The sequence below is a fragment of the Stomoxys calcitrans genome, chromosome 3 (assembly GCF_963082655.1).
Source record: "Stomoxys calcitrans chromosome 3, idStoCalc2.1, whole genome shotgun sequence".
NCBI lineage: Eukaryota > Metazoa > Arthropoda > Insecta > Diptera > Muscidae > Stomoxys > Stomoxys calcitrans.
In genome coordinates, this window is record NC_081554.1 from 5,984,640 (window position 1) to 6,003,993 (window position 19,354).

General features: G+C 38.7%; 1 protein-coding gene across 1 annotated transcript; it reads right to left on the reverse strand.

The window, feature by feature from the left end:
• Window positions 1-2,254: 2,254 nt before the first annotated feature.
• On the reverse strand, window positions 2,255-19,045 carry LOC106080828 (uncharacterized). The gene is made up of 5 exons (XM_013242411.2): window positions 18,611-19,045; window positions 9,954-10,110; window positions 4,892-6,171; window positions 3,099-3,426; window positions 2,255-3,030 (listed from the first exon to the last, which is right to left on the reverse strand). Exons 1-5 carry the CDS (start codon window positions 18,742-18,744, stop codon window positions 2,488-2,490), a joined length of 2,442 nt encoding a protein of 813 aa, XP_013097865.1. The 5' UTR covers window positions 18,745-19,045; the 3' UTR covers window positions 2,255-2,487.
• Between the last annotated feature and the right edge of the window lie 309 nt (window positions 19,046-19,354).

The window sequence follows — 19,354 nt, forward strand, 5'->3', positions numbered from 1 at the left end:
GTTACCAGCTGAATTATTTAAGACCGGAGGCGACAAGTCATGTCTGAGTTCGATATCACTGCAAAATTAATAAAACTCTGCAGGATGACACTTGCTGAAACACGTACCAAAGTAGGAATAGGAAAGAATCTCTTGGTTTCCTCTTCTCTTCAGACAAGGAAGAAGAAGATTGTACAAGAAGCTGCTGTGAATAGATATGGCACACTATTCGCAAGACAACACTTGCTACATGCGTATGCGCGCGACATCGATACCATAGGTCGGTCACAGGAAGCCGGAAGTAGTAACTGGAGCCTTTGAAAGAATTGGCGCCGCCGTAACCGAAACGAATGACACCAGTTTTGAAATAAAGCGAAGAATAATATTGGCAAACAGATTCTACGTTGGATTTAGTAAGCAGTTTAGAAACAAGGCCTCCTCTCGACAGACGAAGATTACACTATACAAGACACTGATACCCCCATGTTGTTATATGGTTCCAAAGCATGGGTACTTTTGAAAGCAGACGTGCCAATGCCAGAAGTGGTTGAGCGAACGATTTCTTGCAAAATTTATGGATCGGTTTGCGTTAATGCAGAATATATGTAGGCGTCGTATGAATCCCGAGCTGTATGACGACGATAACGTAGATACAACAGTTGCGTTGGCTAGGTCATGTTGTCAGTATGGATGAAGAAGCTCCAGCAAAGAAATCTTTTGAAGGCGATCACGGTGGTACACGCAAACTGGGAAGACCAAAAGCCCGATGGAAAGATCAAATGGTAGAAGATACCTCGAAACTTAGTGTCAGAGATTTTAGAATGAGCGCAGAAGATCGAGGCGCTTGGAACGCTATTTTTCGTTCGGCTAATGGGACAAATGTTGTCATAATGCTGTCATAGCCAATTAAAGTAAAGATTCCGCCACTGAAGACTTGGAAGGACTCTTCTCTCACCAGTAGCCAAGACGATTGAGGGGTTCCTCCGCCAAGTTGGACGCCTTCGATACACATATTAACCGTGGTCTAAATCAGGTCAGGCCATGCGATAGGACCTATCGAAATACTTCGGTATGATCAGTCATGCCTCGCTTTTTGAGAAGATTGTTAACACGCCGGGTATTAAGTGGAGAGTCTAAATCAGAGGAACGGTGACACCGGCTCTTGCTTAAATACTGAGTACCTATGATGCTCAATACGATAAGGCGAGATATTGGCGCCTTTAAATAACCAATGGTGCCGCGGCGATCGGTCGCTTGGACCGGAACAAGCTTGCTCGTTTATAAGAGCTTGGCGAGGATCGCCACCTCCATATGCAAATGTGACTTCAACTACAACAACCAGCCGGAGCTTAAACATTGGAACGAATTTTCTGTGTGGTCGCCAGTCGTTTGTAGAATTTAGAGATAGGAAGTCGAAGCCTCGCAGAGTGTAACAGCAAACACCTTAACTCATACAGAGTTAGGATTAATGCCAGCGTATTAGATGTTTGTCCTTATTGTAACTAGGGAACACACGCCACCAGTTTTTTTTTTTTTTTTTTTTGATTTTTAAAAATTGGTCCAAAATGTTTCATATTAGCACACAAGTAGACAATTAAAAAAACCGCAAAAATCCCCTCTGAGATATTTAAAAAAAGTATGGGACACCAAATAGTACATATTTTGCCAAATTTGGCAAAATGGGGCTATTACAACCATAAAGGTACATTTCGAATGAAAGATATATATGGGGGCTATATCTAAATCTGAACCGATTTTTTGCCAATTTTAATATTTTTCATTCCTAGCCCATAAACAAATGTTTGTTAATTTTCTTCAAGATGGACTGTACCCTAAATTGATCTCCATTTTGAATACCAAATAAACCACTGTGCACTGTTCATTAATGGGATTTTCCAAAAGCTTCTTCTACATGATCAGACATGTCATATGAGCTGTCACTTTTTGTTGTCATAAGACTTGTCTTATGTACCTTAAATACGAATAGAGCGCGGCATGTATTCTCACATGTGTTGTACTTTTTTGTCTACAATGTAGACTCCAGATGTATGCTCGATGAAATAAAAGCTCAATTTAATCGAAAAAGTTCCAGACACATTCCACATTCCACACGCCATATGTCATATTAAATTTTTCGTATGCATTAGACGATGTATACAACTTTCAGAGTTGCTTTTTTTGAGTTTCCATATGGCATGTCTGTTCGGGTAATGACAACTTAAGCTAATTTGCAGAAATACCATGCCACTAACTAAGAATAATCCAAAATGATGTCTTTATTACAAATCTTAGGAGGTTTATTTTGTTTTGTATTTTCATTTAAGAAGGTTTTTTGGTTTCTCTTATTCTTAAAAACAAGAATCATGCAAAGTGAAAAACTTTTCGCGTAATACAAGCAAATAATAATCGGTTAACATTATAAGGCGAGTAGATTAAGGTACAAATCTAGGCATTATTCATCCTTGAAATGAATACTTATTTCATAAGCTGCTTATTTGGTGCTGTGCTTTAGACATGCTCAACGTCGAGATTATTCGAGTTGGAGGCAATCTCCAGAGACATCTGTGTGCGTACACCATCTATGCGAGGGTTGCGGTATGTAAGTGAGTTTGCCCGAGCTTTGCGCCCCATAAAGTGACGTTCCACCCATTTCAACATGGTGTACACGGAATCTGTGGAGGGCAAACGATGATCGGCAGCTGTTTTCACTATGTCGGAGGAGGTTACACGGAAGGTACGGGCCATACCCTTGAGAGCAACCATGGCATCTTCATCGGTCAAATCATCGCCCACATAAATAATTTTGATGCGTTCACTCCAGTCCACACCGAATGATGTGCGCAGTATATAGATGGAGGCGCGTCCCTTATTCCATTGCACAGGCGGACGAGCTTCCAAAGCACAGTGGGCTTCAGTGGCTCTGAAACCGTATTTTAACATAAGGGTACGTGCTTTTTCTATCATGGCTGGGCGAAGATGGTTTGGAGTCTCACGATAATGGAATGTCAATAAGGGACCTTTGTTTTCCACCCAAGCGCCATCTCGGCATACCTATGAAAGAGGAATAAAATACGCATTTTCATATTCGTTATTCTATCATCTGTGTTCAGAAAACCTACCGTATCCTGTAGAGACTTTAGTAATTGACTGACTTTTTTTTCAAATGCAATGGGCATGGGATGCACAAATTTGCTGCCATCGGGATGTAAAATTTCCAGGCCATGATTACCAGCATAGGTAATGCCTTCGATGCCAACCATTTTCTTAACATTATCGACATTACGACCCGAAATGATGGCCACATAGACATCCGAGTGATTTGATAGTTTGAAGAGAACATTTTTGATTTCCGGTGACAAAGTTGCCAGATCTGGATGAGGTGCAATGGGTGCCAAAGTACCATCGTAATCCAATAACAGGGCCAGTTTGTGATTGTAGCCAATGTATCTGAAATAGAAATTTAAAATGAAATTTTCTCTTGAGATAAAGTCGATATGAGTATTGTCGTTGCTTAAGCCTTTTCAAATGTCAAATAAATAAAAAAAAAAAACTAAAAACAAAACAAAATTGAGTGGAACTGTGAAAAAATAGCCGATTCTCATTTAGTTCCAAAAAAGACACGTACACCTCACTGTACTAGTGATCTAAATAAACTAACAAGTTTAGTAAACATAAATGAACTTAGAGAACTGGCACTTAACGATCCCAAAATTTCGTTGCTAGATTCATACATACGATCGCAATCGGTATAAAAGTTCACTAGTGGGGTTTTAGGATTGGGCTTTCCCCTAGGTTTTCGACTAAATTTCTATATCATATTCGTTCTCTACCTCAAACACCCTTAATTTGAATCTCATATTGGATTATATGTCCACTTGACAGAGTTTTAAGAATGGGCGGTATCCCAAGACGTCGCTCCCAAATTGTAATTTCAGATGCTTACTCTGGGTATCGAATCACATAATGTCCCAATCGGTCTATAGGTTAGGTTGTAGTGGCAGCCTGAAATCAAACGCACTTGGACAATTTGGTGAATGTTCATGGGCAAAATTTGCATTTGCACTGGTAATCGAGTTCGTCACCAACCTATCTAACGGAGCGCATTGAACAAGCCTCTAGGGAAAACGACGAAAACTTCTGCACTGGTAATACGAGCACGCTACCAACTCGGCTACCGGAGCGGTTTATGTATATTGTAACTCTGTGGAGTTTTGGATGTGGGATGACTTCCTAGGTCATGGAAGCCAAATTCTGATGGTAAATTCGTACTTTAATCCCGAATGCTATTCGTTTTAGTCCCAACTGTCCTAATCGGTTTATATGTCTACTCGGTCGTAGTGGTCCCTATTGGCCTACTACGGTGGTGGATATCAGTTTTGTAAAATTTTAATATTTTTAATTCAATTCCCATATGATCCTAATAGGTCCGTATACTAGATGAGTCTGTGGATCCCATATTTTTTCGACCGCTGGTTTTGGGGCAGCACCCCATTTTCCTTCATCAAAAATTGTGCTGTAGTACTCGAGAGTTTTTAAGCAAATTTTTGCGGTAATCTTCCAAACCCTTATGGACCCAATTTGACTATTTATAAGTCCATTCTATTGACTGTTCAGTGAGATTTTAGAGAGGCGCTCTCTACCAGGTCCTCGACCCCAGAGTTCAAAGTCAAATTCCTTCTCAACCCCGAAACTTTTCATTTGACTCCCGTACTGTTTCGAACGTTCTATATGTTCAATAGGCGGGCGGCCCCTCAGGTTCTTGGCCCCTACTCTTAATTTTAGAATCGTATCCAATTTTTATTTCAGTTCTATATTGTCCTAGTCAGCCTTTGAAATATTTACAGCGTGGTTCAGCCCAATGACTATAGAACATTAAGCTATTCAAAGAATTTTTATGCTTTTCTTCACTTACTTGAGCAAATAATCATCGAAATCATCAACCGTTACTGGTTGCATTGTTGTTGTGCCAACATCATCCATTTCAATGGATCCCATTGCCTTAAGGAAACAACGCATCCAATGACTAACATCACACTCCGACTCTCGTCTTCTCAAACGACTCATGCGAAGTATTCTTTCATCTTCGGGCATTGTTAAGGCTCTGTGTATGACTTCGGCTGCCTGATGGACTTCATAGGGATTGCTAAGCAAGGCCTCGTGCATCATTTCTCCGGCTCCGGCAAAGGGAGAAATTATAAGAACACCTGGTACTGGATTGATTTGACAGGCAACAAATTCCTTAGCCACTAAATTCATGCCATCTCTTAGGGGTGTAACCAAACATACCGCAGCATCACGGTACAAAGCGGCCAGTTCATCCTGCGCCACATAGTCATAGATGTAACGAATTGGAGCCCAGTTGGCAGTGGTGAAACGGCCATTAATGCGTCCCACCAGTTGATCTACTTCTTCCTTTAATTCGCGATACTCTTTGACATCAGTTCGTGAGGGTACCGAAATCTGTAGTAGTGACACTTTTTCCTTGTGTTGCGGATATTTTTCCAAGAGCACCTCAAATGCCATTAAACGGTGCACCAGACCCTTGGTGTAATCCAAACGATCTACACCAAGAATTGTCTGCTGCTGCTCAGTCACTTTCAAAACATTTGGGGCCTCCTGAGCCAAATTCACAAAACGTTCATAGGGTATTCCAATGGGTAAAGGACGTACGCGTACCGTACGTCCACCATGTTCCACTAGAAGATTATTACGATCCACACGACAGCCCAAGTTACGTTGACAACAATCGACAAAGTTCAGACAATAATCCTGTATGTGGAAGCCCACAAGATCACAACCCAACATGCCTTGCAGAATTTCATCGGACCAGGGGAACAAACGGAAAATATCCCATGGTGGGAAGGGAATATGGAGAAAGAAGGCCAAACGGCAAGGCAGTTTTTTCTCTTCAGCCTGTTCGCGTACCCAGTTTGCAGCCAACATTAGATGGTAGTCATGAATCCAGACAATCGGAGGATTCTTGTCATGGCCATTATTCTTGGCCAGACGTTTTTCTAAAGCTTCAATTGTGCGAGTGGCAAAATGTTTATTCACAGTAATGTAATCATTCCAATGGTCGGCTCCAAATGTAGCTCTGCCAGGCATTGAATGGAATAAAGGCCAGAAGATCTTATTGCAACAACCATTGTAGTAACTGTCGAAGATTTTGGGATCGATGTTAACGGAGACCACCTGTTGATAAAAATTAAAAAAAAAATTAACTAATTACTATGATTAAAATTAAAAAAAAAAGTATTTTGAGATTTAGCCCTCAATTGCCAGAATGTGGCAAAATAAAAAATAATAGAAAAAAACTTTCTTTATTCCAACACAATATGAAATACAATAAAACTATGATTTATTTTAAAATAAATTATTTTAAAATGATTTGAAAAAAAGAACACATAAATTGCGATATTTTTATATAAAAACAAAAATTCCAACAGTTTTTATACAAAAAATATTTTGAAATATTAAAGTCTTAAAAGGCCACCGTAACGCAGAGGTGAGCATGTCCGCCTATGACGCTGAATCCTGGCGAGTCCATCAGAAAAAAATTTCAGCGGTGGTTTTCCCCTCATAATGCTGGAAACATTTGTGAGGTACTATGCCATGTAAAACTTCTCTCCAAAGAAAAAGGAGGCCCCGGACTGCACTCATTGATATGTGAAAAGTTTGCTCCTGTTCCTTAGTGAAATGTTCATGGGCAAAATTCGCAAAGTCTTAAAATTTTATTTTTACAAAAATTAAGAAATATTTTTTTCTGAAATGTCCTAAGATTTTTCAGTTTATTCAAAAATTTCCCCAAATATTGTATTCGTTTTCATTTCGTTTTGCAATAAATTCACGTATTGTGTTTCCACAGCTTTTCAATATTTTTTTTGCTGATGAATAACACATATCGATAGCCTAATCAACAATCTCTTTTGAGTCTTAATACATTTATTTAAGTGGATTATTTAACATTCTATCGTAATTTACACATGTGTAATGTCAAATTCGAATAAATAATTCAATTCAACTAGTAGTATCCAAGATGAAATGCAATGCAATATAAACTTGTATAATTACATCATTGAAGATGTTGAGAATGACACTGTGCAACAAAATGAAATTAATTGGGGTAGGCACTCATGCTAAATAACACCTGACAGTTTGCGTAATATCATTTATAACTTAAGCCTAGTACTGACTTCGAGTTTTCGCCCGAACAGTTGTTAAAACGCACTATAAAAAAACTTTTGTGAAATGACTACGAAATGTTTTCAAATAAGCCGAACTAAGTTCTTTTTACAAAATGATTTCAACATGTTGCTAGCAACATTGTCAAATTTCGTAGATTCTAAATGTACCTGTCTATCAATGCAGCGAAAAATGACAATCATCTGTTAGTTTAAATTTGTTAAGAAACGTTGTCTTTTTATTTTGTGTAGAGATATTGGGGATATGAAATAAACTACACCCGACCAGAAGTCTATGTGACTCCCTAATCCATCGGCCTACCGCAGAAGAAAAGAATGCTCAAAATCCGAAGAGCGCGAGTTTTTGATTCTCTCGGTACCCAACGCAACGCCCTCCACGTACAAGGGCAAAGGTCTCAGATCAAGTATCGCATTCAGGTGCTGCTCTTAGAGCACTCCTCGTCGACCCCTATATCAGCACCGCCACAATACCCTGTACTTTCTCCATCATCAACACTATCGTAAGAAAGTTTTTAATAACTTACTTACTCACAGCATGCCTGGAACTTATATTCTCCGAAATCCTGGCGGAGGCAAGAGTGGTATTTATTCCCAAGCCCGTCAAGGAAAGTTGTGCGACACCAAAGGCCTACAGGCCTATAAGTCTTACGTCATTTCTTCTCCTTTCTACTCAAAACCATGGAACGCATTGTGGACACCATGATAAAGTGTAGGACATCCAGCGAACTGCTCAAATACAAACAGTATGCCTATGTCAAGGGAAAATCGGTGAGGAATGCCCTGCACGAGGTTGTGCGTAAAATAAAAGAATCCTTCGATGCCAAAACGTACAACCTGGCGGTATGCATTGACATCGAGGGAGCGTTTAACGATCTGCGTACCACTTTTATTAATAACTTACTTACTAAAAGATGCATTACGGTAGGCTTGGGATCTGTGGATCTAAAAACATGTACTGTATCCTCTACTTTGGAATATAGTCATTAACAATATATTATTGTCTCTGGAAAAAAGTTGTAAAAGTGGTGATGACGTGATGCTGATGACGTGACAATTGCGGTTAGGGAAAATTTCCCAGCACTCTTAGCGATATACTTCAGGAAGCTCTACGTGCGACAGCGAAATCGGCTATCGAAAGTGGTGTAGGCGTAAATCCGTACTAGACAGAAGTAGGTCTTTTCAGCAGGAGATACAAGTTACCTACAGTGGCGTCTGTCTCCTTGGGAATAGAGAACGTTTCATTTACTGAAAGCGCAAAATACGTGAGTGTTTAGCTAGACAGGCAATTTAACTTTAAATCCAACATTTTGGAAAATGCAAGAGAGGCCACTCTTGCCCTATACTCCTGCAAGAGGGCTATTGGCTAAAGTGGGGGGGTTTCAACCACGTGTCATGTCACTGGGTATATACTGCAGTTGTCAGACCTTTAATGTTATATGGTATTGTGGTCGGTTGGACGCGCGCTTCAATGCCTTATCGTAGCTAGACAAATTGCTGCGACCACTGCTGTGAGGCTAATGGAGCTTTCCCTTTGGTCATGCGGCGCCTACGGACACTGTCTTATTCTTGATACAAGGCCCGATTTCCCAGGCGTTGTGGATTACACACAGCCTGAGCCGCTTATTGATAAAAAGTACTGTATTTATTCCTGCTAGAATCTATTGGAACTTCAATATCCCTAGTAATTAAAGTGGCATAGACTTCTACACAGATGGCTTTGTACTTGAAACTACCAGTTTGTAGAAAAATTTGTTTTTAGCTTGGTTGACAGTCATATGATAACAATGATGTCAACATACAACTGTTTTCTATCAAAACAACGCTTTGCACGCCAAATAAAAAAGTTTAATTACAATAAAACAAATTAGCCACACTGTTGGAAACATTGTGTGATTTATCAAGATTTAATTGATGTTTAGCAACATTTTTCGAACAATCGAAGTCAGTACTAGGCTTTAGTTAAAAAATTTGCTTTTATAGAACATAGATTAGACAGGAGTCCTACTAAAACATTAGGCAAATTCGGATTAAAATTGTGCCCATAAAAGGGCTTAGGAACTGGAAGGTAGCTTGCATATAAATTTTTCATATGATATGGAATTTTAGGGCTTTCGAAACCACAATCTGGTCCGATCTTTACACAATTAAGTATGAGATGTTTTATTTGACGTCCGAATACGTGTGCAAAATTTCATTAAAATCGGTTCAGATTTCGATATAACTCCCATATATATCTTTCATCCCATATGGAATTTTAATGCTGCAGAAGCCACAAATTTTGGTCTGATTTTTACAAAATTTAGCATAAGGTAATTTATTTGACTTCCCAGTACGTGTGCAAAATTTTACAAAAATCGGTTCAAATTTATATATAGCTCCCACATATATCTTTTATCCGATATGGCCTTCCAAGGCTGCAGAAGCCACAATTTTTATCCGATCATTACAAAATTTAGCATGAGATGTTTTATTTAACGTCCTAGTATGTGTACCAAATTTGTTCAAAATCAGTCCAAATTTTGATATAACTCCCATATCTATCTATCGTCCGATATGATCCTTTAAAGCTGTAGTAGCCAAAATGTAGTTCCCATTGTAAGAAAATCATACAAGGTTGTATTGGTTTTTTCAATAAGTATGCAAAATTGAAGTCACCACCCGACTTTTGCTTTTTCTTACAAGTTTTTCTTTAGGCAGTAGATTGTTAAAGTCCAACATTTCTCATTTTAAAATTCTAGCTTTAATCTTTTTTTAGTTTTTTCTAAAACTTACCTGTTCAGATTTCAATCCAGCCGTTGGTGTCTGATCGGAGGGTATCGACTCTGGAATTGGTTCATTTGGATCCTCTAAATGTATACCGGACCAGCCAACCCATAATCCATGGCCTCGTATGACGACGGGACAAACAGCGGTTACCAAACCTCCAGCACTGAAAATGAGGTTAAGAGTGGATTTTTTTTATTAAAGACAATTAAATAAATTTGTAAGAAATCCATTTTGAGAGCCACTGTGGTGCGTATCGAGCCCTTCCTGCGAAAATGATGTAAGCGACAAAATCGAAATTTTTCGGGAGACGGCTTTTATTGAATAACTTTTGATATATTCATGATTGGCCGTTAAAATTTGGTATTGGACGTCTACTAAAACATATTTATGAAAATGAAAAATAATGTTTTTAATATTTTCTGTAAAAAGGGGTAGATATCCATATGTATGTTCGTCCGATTTGGACTCCATGAGAGTCGCTCCCCGGTACACCGTTCGCATTCGACTAAAAAAAGGAGGGTCCTAATCCCTGCAACTTAATAGAAAGTTAAGAGACGGTTTTGGTGGGTCAATTTTTGAACGAAAAACCGGTTTTCAAAATCGATCTGATGGCATCTTTATGCGGGAGCAACATCCAAATCTGAACCGATTTTGAGGAAATTTAGCAGGGGCTTCCAGATGAGAAATTTCACATTAGTTTAGGTGAGGTTGAAGGGCACACGACTTGCAACCTCGGTTACTAGCCTCTACAGAACTTAAGAATGACAGAGGGCTAAGAGCCTATAGGGAATCCAGGCACGGAAAGAGGTGTTCACCCATTATTCGCAATGACGTGGCTGCGACATAACAAGTGCTCGACCATCTCCAATTCCACCTTGTTATCACACACAATTAGAAGTCTGCCTCTCCTTGCCTCCAGCGCGACGTCAAAGACCTGACATTACAATGACCAGTCAATACTCCTATTAGCAGTCCTAAGAATTGCTTTTTCAGCCCCTATCAGCTTTATGCGCTTCCAACCAGTTTCGTTTTCACACGGCCCGACGCACAGTGGGATGAGAAAAAATTAAGTGGAAATGAGTATGTCATTTTCGAACGGATAAAGATATCTTCATAAATCATCATCTTATAGCTGAGGTGTTAACCTGCTTATGTGCCAATGAGCAAACGAGGGCCAATTGATAGGCCTTCAGAGTTGGTCACCAAGGCCCTTCAAAATTTTATTCAAGCTGGCAAAAGCGTATTTATGGTCCGATGTTCCATTTTTTTTGCTGGAAAGTGCTCAAAAAAACCCTACAAAAAACATGCTTAAATGTGTGGGATATCTTTTAGAGTGCCCAAAAAATTCGACTAACATTTTTTTTTTTAATTTTCGCAGAGGAGCATTAGAGAGGTCCCTTATTTTGTTGCTTGTGAAGGCATTTCTGATTTAAATTTTTTATCTGATTTGGAAAGCTGATAAAATTTACTATATATTCGCCGCGATATATATTAAGGTCTGATTCTTCAGTCAAAAGTTATTCGGGTTACAAAACAAAAAAACTGAAAAGTTAAATTTTTGGCATTTTTCGTAAAAAATAGGTAGTTTCATTGTTTTGTCCTTATACAGAAAACTTGGCCTAATACTATCAATTATAATTAGTAGATGTGTTTTAAATGTAATTTTTATAAATTGTGTTGGCTCTAGTAGGAGACATGTGAAGTACAATATTGGAATTTTTTACAAAAAAAAAAAAAAAAAAAAACAGGAAATCCCTTCGAGCTCTCAGAACGCAACTTGAACATTTTGTTATAATACACGTCCGGAACTTTCCCAAAAATATATATTTTATATATAAAATATTTTAAAATATGAGCAAAAATTGCTACGCAATGTGGCCACCCCGGTGATTTTCCTATATGTTCACTACAAATTACGCATTCGAAAGACTTAAAAGATGGGAAATCAGTTTGCATTTTTGAAAGAATATATCTACGAACTTTGAAACGATTAGAGAGAAGGTATTTGTAAGACGATATGCCATAGAAGGCCTGGCTCCGTTTAAGTCATCACCTACAAATTTTTGCTTGCATTGCGAAATATTCATTTATGGTCCGATTTTCAATTTTTTTTGATTCAATTAAAAAATTATTGAAATTTTTGCATTATTTTTTTAAATCCGGTTTGTAGAATTGTCTGCCATGGGGTTGCTATGAATTTACTGAAAGACAGAACGTATGGGCATTTGAAATCTCCTTTCAGTTATATGGCAGGGGACGATATGGAATATGGTGGTTTTGTAAAATAAATTTAAGGCTACATTGCAGATATTATAAAAGAAGGGGTATAGTGTCTAAGATTCAAATTCAAACATTTTTCGATTCAATTAAAGATATGATTGATTCAATTAATTTTTTAATTAAAAAAATTCAATAGCGTTTAGCTTTTTGATTGAAAATTATTTGAGATTCAATTATTTTTTTAATTGAAAGCGAGCTAGTCTCCAAAGGGAAATAAACAAAAATTGTGAAATTTAATAATCTTCACCCAACGGAGGCCACCGTAGCGCAGAGGTTAACATGTCCGCCTATGATGCTGAACGCCTGGGGTCGTATCCAGGCGAGACCATAAAAAAAAAATTTGTCAGCGGTGTTTTTCCCCTCCTAATGCTGGCAACATTTGTGAGGTACAATGCCATGTAAAACTTCTCTCCAAAGAGATGTCGCTCTGCGTCACGCCGTTCGGACTCGGCTATAAAAAGGAGGCCCCTTATCATTAAGCTTAAAACTTGAATCGGACTGCACTCATTGATTTGCGAGAAGTTTGCCCCTGTTCCTTAGTGGAATGTTCATGGGCAAAATTTGCAATTTGCAACAGGCAAAAAACTTGAAAATGAAAAAATTCGGCAGAGCTCGGCCAGGATTCGAACCTGGGAACACGGGGCAACAGCGAGAGCCATAGAAGTAGTGTAATTGTCGCAGAAAAAAACTGTCATTACACGAAAACACATGCATTGGGAAAATACAGCTAATAGACAGGGTTGTCGAGCGTGGTTAATGTGGTAATTGTATCATAGAGGCCTTTTCGCATTAAATACGATTTGTATACAACATACTAACGCACGGCCCTTGAAGCCATCAAACCTAACATGGTTGAAAAGTCTTCTAGCCAAAGACGAAAGTGGTTGGTATGTTGCGATCTCTGGCTTTGCTTTCCCATTTGCAAAGAAAAACTCCGATCATTAAGCTCGTCTCGAAAGAAAACAAATAAAAATTGTGAGATTTAATGATCTTTGCCCTAATAGTCAAAAAAAAAACTTGAAAGCGATTTTATTTTCAATTAAATTTTTAATTGTTATTTTTTAGGCGATTTTTTATGTTTATGTTCTAATATGTACGTGTAAATCGGGCGATATGTATATATGGAAACTATATCAAAATCTGAACCGACTTTAACAAAAATTCATCTCGTGATGATTAGATAACAAATGCGACCTCCACCTTGAATGCAAAAGAAGGGACAGACAAACAATCGATACGAAAAAAAATATTCAGATGAACATAGCTAAGGATCCTTCGTCCGTTTCGTCTGGGAGTAGAAGACAAATTAGTAATGAATGAAACCCGGAAGCTCGATTTTGATATTTTTTTTTTATTTTCTTCGATTTTGATAGCCTGGTGGTTTTCTTTGGCCACACATTTTGACCCATTCTAATGTAGATTTATCAAAGATTTTTTTCTTATGTTATTGAACATGCATATACATATACTTTTTTAATTTTGCTGTTGATACTAATTGTGTTGGTGGTGTCATTATAATAGAACATATTGGCTAACGCACTATGTGGCGTATAATGGATGGATAATAAGCTACACATAACGTATACGATATGTAGTCCAAATTTTGTGGTGCGTCATTTATAAAGTAGAGAAGTGAATATAAAGTAGAGAAATGCAAAAGTGCAGTTATGCATTGACGATTTCATCTTTTTTCTTTACTGATTAGATAAGTGTATGAACTTTTTATGTAAACCCTAAATCACACAGGGAAAATTATATTTTTTTATTAGTTATTTTAGCTCTACTGAAAGAAGTGGTTTTGCACATAAGCTATTATTTCTGAAAACCTTAGGGATATATATGAAGAAATTTTTAATAATACTGTAATGTATAATATAAGGTTTTCTAATAGAGACTTGACACCTTTGAATTTAATTGTGAACGCACTCTTACACTAATCAAAGAACTATCACGGTCAATTTATTCAGTAAACTCAACATTTTCATCATAGTATTGTACACGAACGTATAACGTCATTTGGCTATAGTTCTTCGTCGACGATGCAAATCGTCCCGTTACCGTGAATGGTCAACGATACCGCACCATACTCACAAATTATGTTTGGCCTGAATTGATAAGTACCTGTAGTTTCAACTGGACGGTGCCACAAGCCACACAGCACACGTTAAAAGTTGTCAAATCCTTATTGGAATACCATATATGTAAACAAAAATGCAAATCTGTTGTGCTAGGTTATTTAAGGCCATCAGACACACCAACATGTTTTCGTCCAATTGTGATATCATAGGAAAAGCAGAAAGAACATGCCTTCCAGTTCCTACCGTTGCACCATTCAGATTGCTTTAAAAAGCCCAAAAACTTGTAAATGTTCACACACGCTAATTCAGACAAGTTCTCAAAGAAATAAGAAACCTAAAGTGAAACTCCTTCTAACTGCTAGAGCGGGACACACACACAGCACATGTCCTATAGTATTTTCTTCCTCGACGTCTCACAGCTTCGTCAAAGTCGTTACTGGCAACCTTTAGTCTGTCAGCATGTTTTCAGACAGTGATCTGCCATGATGGACCCAATGACTGAGACGTCCGTTCTTACCAGTGACAGAAATGCGGTAGACCTCTTCAAGCCTAGATTAAGCTACATAATTTTGAAAAGCTCACTGACATTACATCTTAACCATTCCATGACTTCTTTAATTGCAAGGATCTCAGCTTAATACGCACTGCAGTGGTCGGCCAACCTTCTCAATATGGCCTGCACCCGCAAGCCCAACTTGTCGTCTAGTTTGGATCCATCCATATAGAAGTCTATATAACTTCTATTAAAAGGGAATTTTAGTTCCAAGCGGTTTTAGTGGTAAAGTACTTTTTATCAAAAAGCGGCTCTGGCAATGTGTAATTCACACTGCCTTGAACATCGGGCATTGTATCAAGGATAACACAGTATCCATAGGCGCCTCATGACTAAAGGGAAAAGTCCCAAACCTCACAGCAATGGTCGCAGCAATTTGTCTAGTCACAATGTCCAGAGGCATTAGGTGTTGCATTAAATTCAGTGAATCTGATGGCGTCCTCCTCAGGGCGGCTGCGATGTACAAACATGCAATCCTTTGGATCCAGCTGAGTATTGAACATTAGGTGGACTCTTGAAGCACCGTCCATCCGATCACAACACCATAAAGCATTAAAGATCTGTCTACTGCAGTATATACCCAGTGCATTACACGTGGTCTAAACCACCAACTTTGGCCAATGCCTCTCTTGCAGGTGTATAGGGCATGAGTTGCCCTTCTTGCACTTTCCAAAATGTTGGAAAGTGACCACATGACCAATAAAAAAGCTCTCTTAACTCACGGCAGTGGTCGGTGCAATTTGTCTACCCACACTGTCCAGAAGCATAAGATGTAGCATTAAATTCAGTGAATCTGATGGCGTCCTCCTGAGGGCGGCTGCAATGTACAAACATGCGTTCCTTTGGATCCAGCTGAGTATTGAACCGTAGGTGGACTTTTGAAGCGCCGTCCATCAGATCACAACACCATTAAGCATTAAAGATCTGACAACTGCAGTTTATACCCTGTGCATGACATGCGCTCTAAACCACCAACTTTAACCAATACTTCTTTTGCAGGTGTAAAGGGCAGGAGTTGCCCTTTCCAAAATGTTGGATTTTAAGTTTAATTTCCTGTCCAACAAAACACCACGTATTTTGCGCTTTCAGTAAAAGGATAATTCTCTCCTCCCAAGGTGACAGGTGTCACTGTAGATAACTTGTATCTCCTGCTGAAAATAAATACTTCTGCCTTGCACGGATTTACGCCTGGCCCACTTTCGGGAGCCCACTTCGCTGTCGCACGTAGAGCTTCCTAAAGTACAATATATCAGTAAGAGCGCTGGGAAACATTACCTAACCGTAATACCTACGTCATCGGTATACGCTTTTACACCTTTTTCTTCCAGAGACTATATATTAATGGCTATATTCCAAAGTAGAGACGTCAATACACCTCCCTGAGATGTTCCTCTGCTGACCCATCATTTTAGATCTACAGTTCCCTAGCCTGCCGTAATGCATCTTTTAGTAAGTAAGTTATTAACAAACATTCTTACTGTAGCGTTGGAGCCTAGAAACTCCAGCTTCTTCATGATTGACGTCGGTTTTGCATTATTGAAAGCACCTTCAATGTCAAGAAATGCTACCATTGTACAGCTGTCAAGGCTGTTTCAGTGGACTTACCCTTACTATATGCATGGTGTTACCGAGACAGGCGATCTCTAGAGATCTTTGCTCTAAGATATGTTTTTATAAGGATAAAGGATAACTGACTAATAGGACGAAAATCTTTCGCCCTCGTGTAATAAGGTTTTCCTGCATTTGCAATGAAAATTACCTTTGTGTCCCTCCATCCCACAGGTATATACGGCATTCAGATACAATCGGACTAAACGTCCGTAAGCTAAGAAGCCAGTGTGATGGACACAGCTTGTAAGTCAACCGGTGATACATCATCAGGGCCTGCCAACTTAGAGGAGTCGAAATTTTTTATTGCCCAAAGGATTTTCGATACAATTTTCGCAAAAACGAATAGATACCAGTGCCAAATTCTTCTGGCGCCACGTTGTTTTTGGAGAGTTTCCCGAAAAATGTGTATCAACAAATAGTTCTAGTGTTTTCTCACCAGACATAGTTCATGCATTCTCTGACTTCTGAATATATCCCATAATAGGTCTTGACGATAAATCAAATTTCCGCCTAATTTTACATTTTTTGGCTTATTTTATATAATAACCATTTAAAGGTAAGAAAAAAGTGACGTATATTATCAATACGCCACTTTTTTCCCACGCTTAAAAATTAAGAGTTTGTCCACGAACATTCCATTAAGATACGCTAGGCCGACTTCAATCATATTGATGAGTGTTATAATTAGAGAGATAAAACTATCTTTTAAAGCTATTACTGGGTATACACTGGGTGCACGCTATAGATATTTGTCAAATGAAATAGCTGTAGATGATTTTAAAATAGGAGGCCACCGTAGCGCTGAGGTTAGCTTGTCCGCTTATGACGCTGAACGCCCGGGTTCGAATCCTGGCGAGAACATCGTGAACATTTTCAGCAGTGGCTATCCCCTCCTAATGCTGGCGACATTTGGCAGCCATGTAAAAACTTCTCCATAAAGAGTTGTCGTACTGCGGCACGCCGTTCGGACTCGGCTACAAAAAGGAGACCCATTATCATTGAGCCTCAAAAAACTTGAATCGGACAGCACTCATTGATTTGTGAGAAGTTTGCCCCTGTTCCTTGATGGAATGAATGTTCATGGGCAAATTTGCATTTTGATTTTAAAATAGAAACAACATTCGGAAAAGTTGTCAAAAAAGAATATGTCCGATAATTGATTGAGATTAATTGAGAGCAAAAACGTTGTAGGTAACAGCATCAGACTCCAACATCTTGATATTGATATGGCCTGGTGGCTATCTCCCAATAAAAGAGTTAGAGTCCAAATTAATCACATTGTGATAGATGCAAGCGTGTCGGGCGTCAATCGATCCGAGTAGCGAAAATTGTTGTTGCTTGTGTTTTGCATCCTTTAAGCGTAACGTTGTGCGTAATTACCGCAAAATCCATACTTGTGTACTAAAAGCCTTCCCCCAAGGAACTTCCCGTATTGTCGAAACGCTTCTAAACCCAACCCAATGCTTCTAAACCCAAGAATACGACAATTTGCGGTCAGTAGCAAGTCATCATCGGAGAGGGAAAGCAGAAATCCTAATAATCAGTTTGGCAAGAAGAAAAGCACTCAACTATGTTTTCAAAGAATATGGGCGAAAATATTAAGCGAAATTTTTAATACAAGTTTTTCATAATATTTTTCTTTTCGTGGAGAAATGTCTTACAAATAACGTAGAATTGCATAACCTTTCCCAATTGATTTACAGGCTACTGTGTTTTATGGTCACATTTGTTATATCAGCTATAAAATATCAATGGTCGATAGGGATCAAAGATTTTACACCTTACACAATGCTCACTGGCAAAAATTAAGGCTACAAAATAATAATTTCATATAAATACACATAGAAAAAAAAGTAAATAAACAACAACAAAGTAATTATATTCAATAGCAATCGTCCATTGATAAGCATGCAGTCCAAGATTCAGTAAGAAAATCAATGTTGTTGTGATTGTTGTTGACAGTGTGAAAGGCGATGATACGCTTTCAGCGGATCATTATTACGAGGACAATGGGTATCATGTCAGTGACTCTCCATATATACGAGAGAGGCTATGCTGATTTTTAATTATTTTTATTATTATTATTCTTTTTTTTTTTTGAGCATGTACATTAAATTGATTGATGTATCTTTTTTATCTACCTGGCTTTACGTTCCAGATTTCCGGTTGCGGCATTTCGCACCAAAACAAAGGGCAAGCGATTGGAGACAACAATCAAACTGGCCTTAGCGCCCGGCTCAGTCGGATTGGTAATGACTATTTCCGTATCGACCATTTTTGTAGGGTTGTATTGTCTTTGATTTTTAACTTGGAATTATCGAAGATGGCACTTTCCCCAAACCAACGAGCTTTTGTTTTGTTCTTTTTTTTTCAAATCTTATTCATTATCCTTAACTGTACACTCCTTTTTTTCACGCACACACACACACAAACACTGCTCTTGGGCTTTGAGCTTATTAATCCACAGTTGAGTTATTAAATTTCAACGTTATAGAGACTCGGCGATTAACGTTTCCTTAGGCAGATGAGTCTGCGTTCACGACCGAAACTGTTCTGAGTAGAAAACCCCGCAGACAAATAACCTATAGTCCAGTGCCGAAACCATGGCTCGAAGTGCAGTCAAACAAAAAAACAAATGCAGTTCGGGGGCAGTTCATTATCATTTTCGCTCGGCTGGTGCATTCGAATGCATCGATCATCAACGTTCAGCCTCAGGCGTCCGCCTTCGTCGGCGCATTGCTTATCAGTACAAAGAAAAACACCACCAAAGCTCGCCCAGATGAGAACAACAATAGATAGACAGATAGAGGAGGATAGAATGGGATCAGCAGTAAACCCATAACTACTGAGGAGTGGGGTGGTTGGTTAGGTGTATAGTTGTTAGT

Excerpts from the sequence above, each read along its gene's own strand:
- LOC106080828 (XM_013242411.2), bottom strand. The coding sequence starts at position 18,744 with ATGGTCGATACGGAAATAGTCATTACCAATCCGACTGAGCCGGGCGCT. Across the intron at positions 10,111-18,610 it reads AATCTGGAACGTAAAGCCAG|TGCTGGAGGTTTGGTAACCG; the intron begins GTAGATAAAAAA and ends CCTCATTTTCAG. Across the intron at positions 3,031-3,098 it reads TAAAGTCTCTACAGGATACG|GTATGCCGAGATGGCGCTTG; the intron begins GTAGGTTTTCTG and ends CCTCTTTCATAG.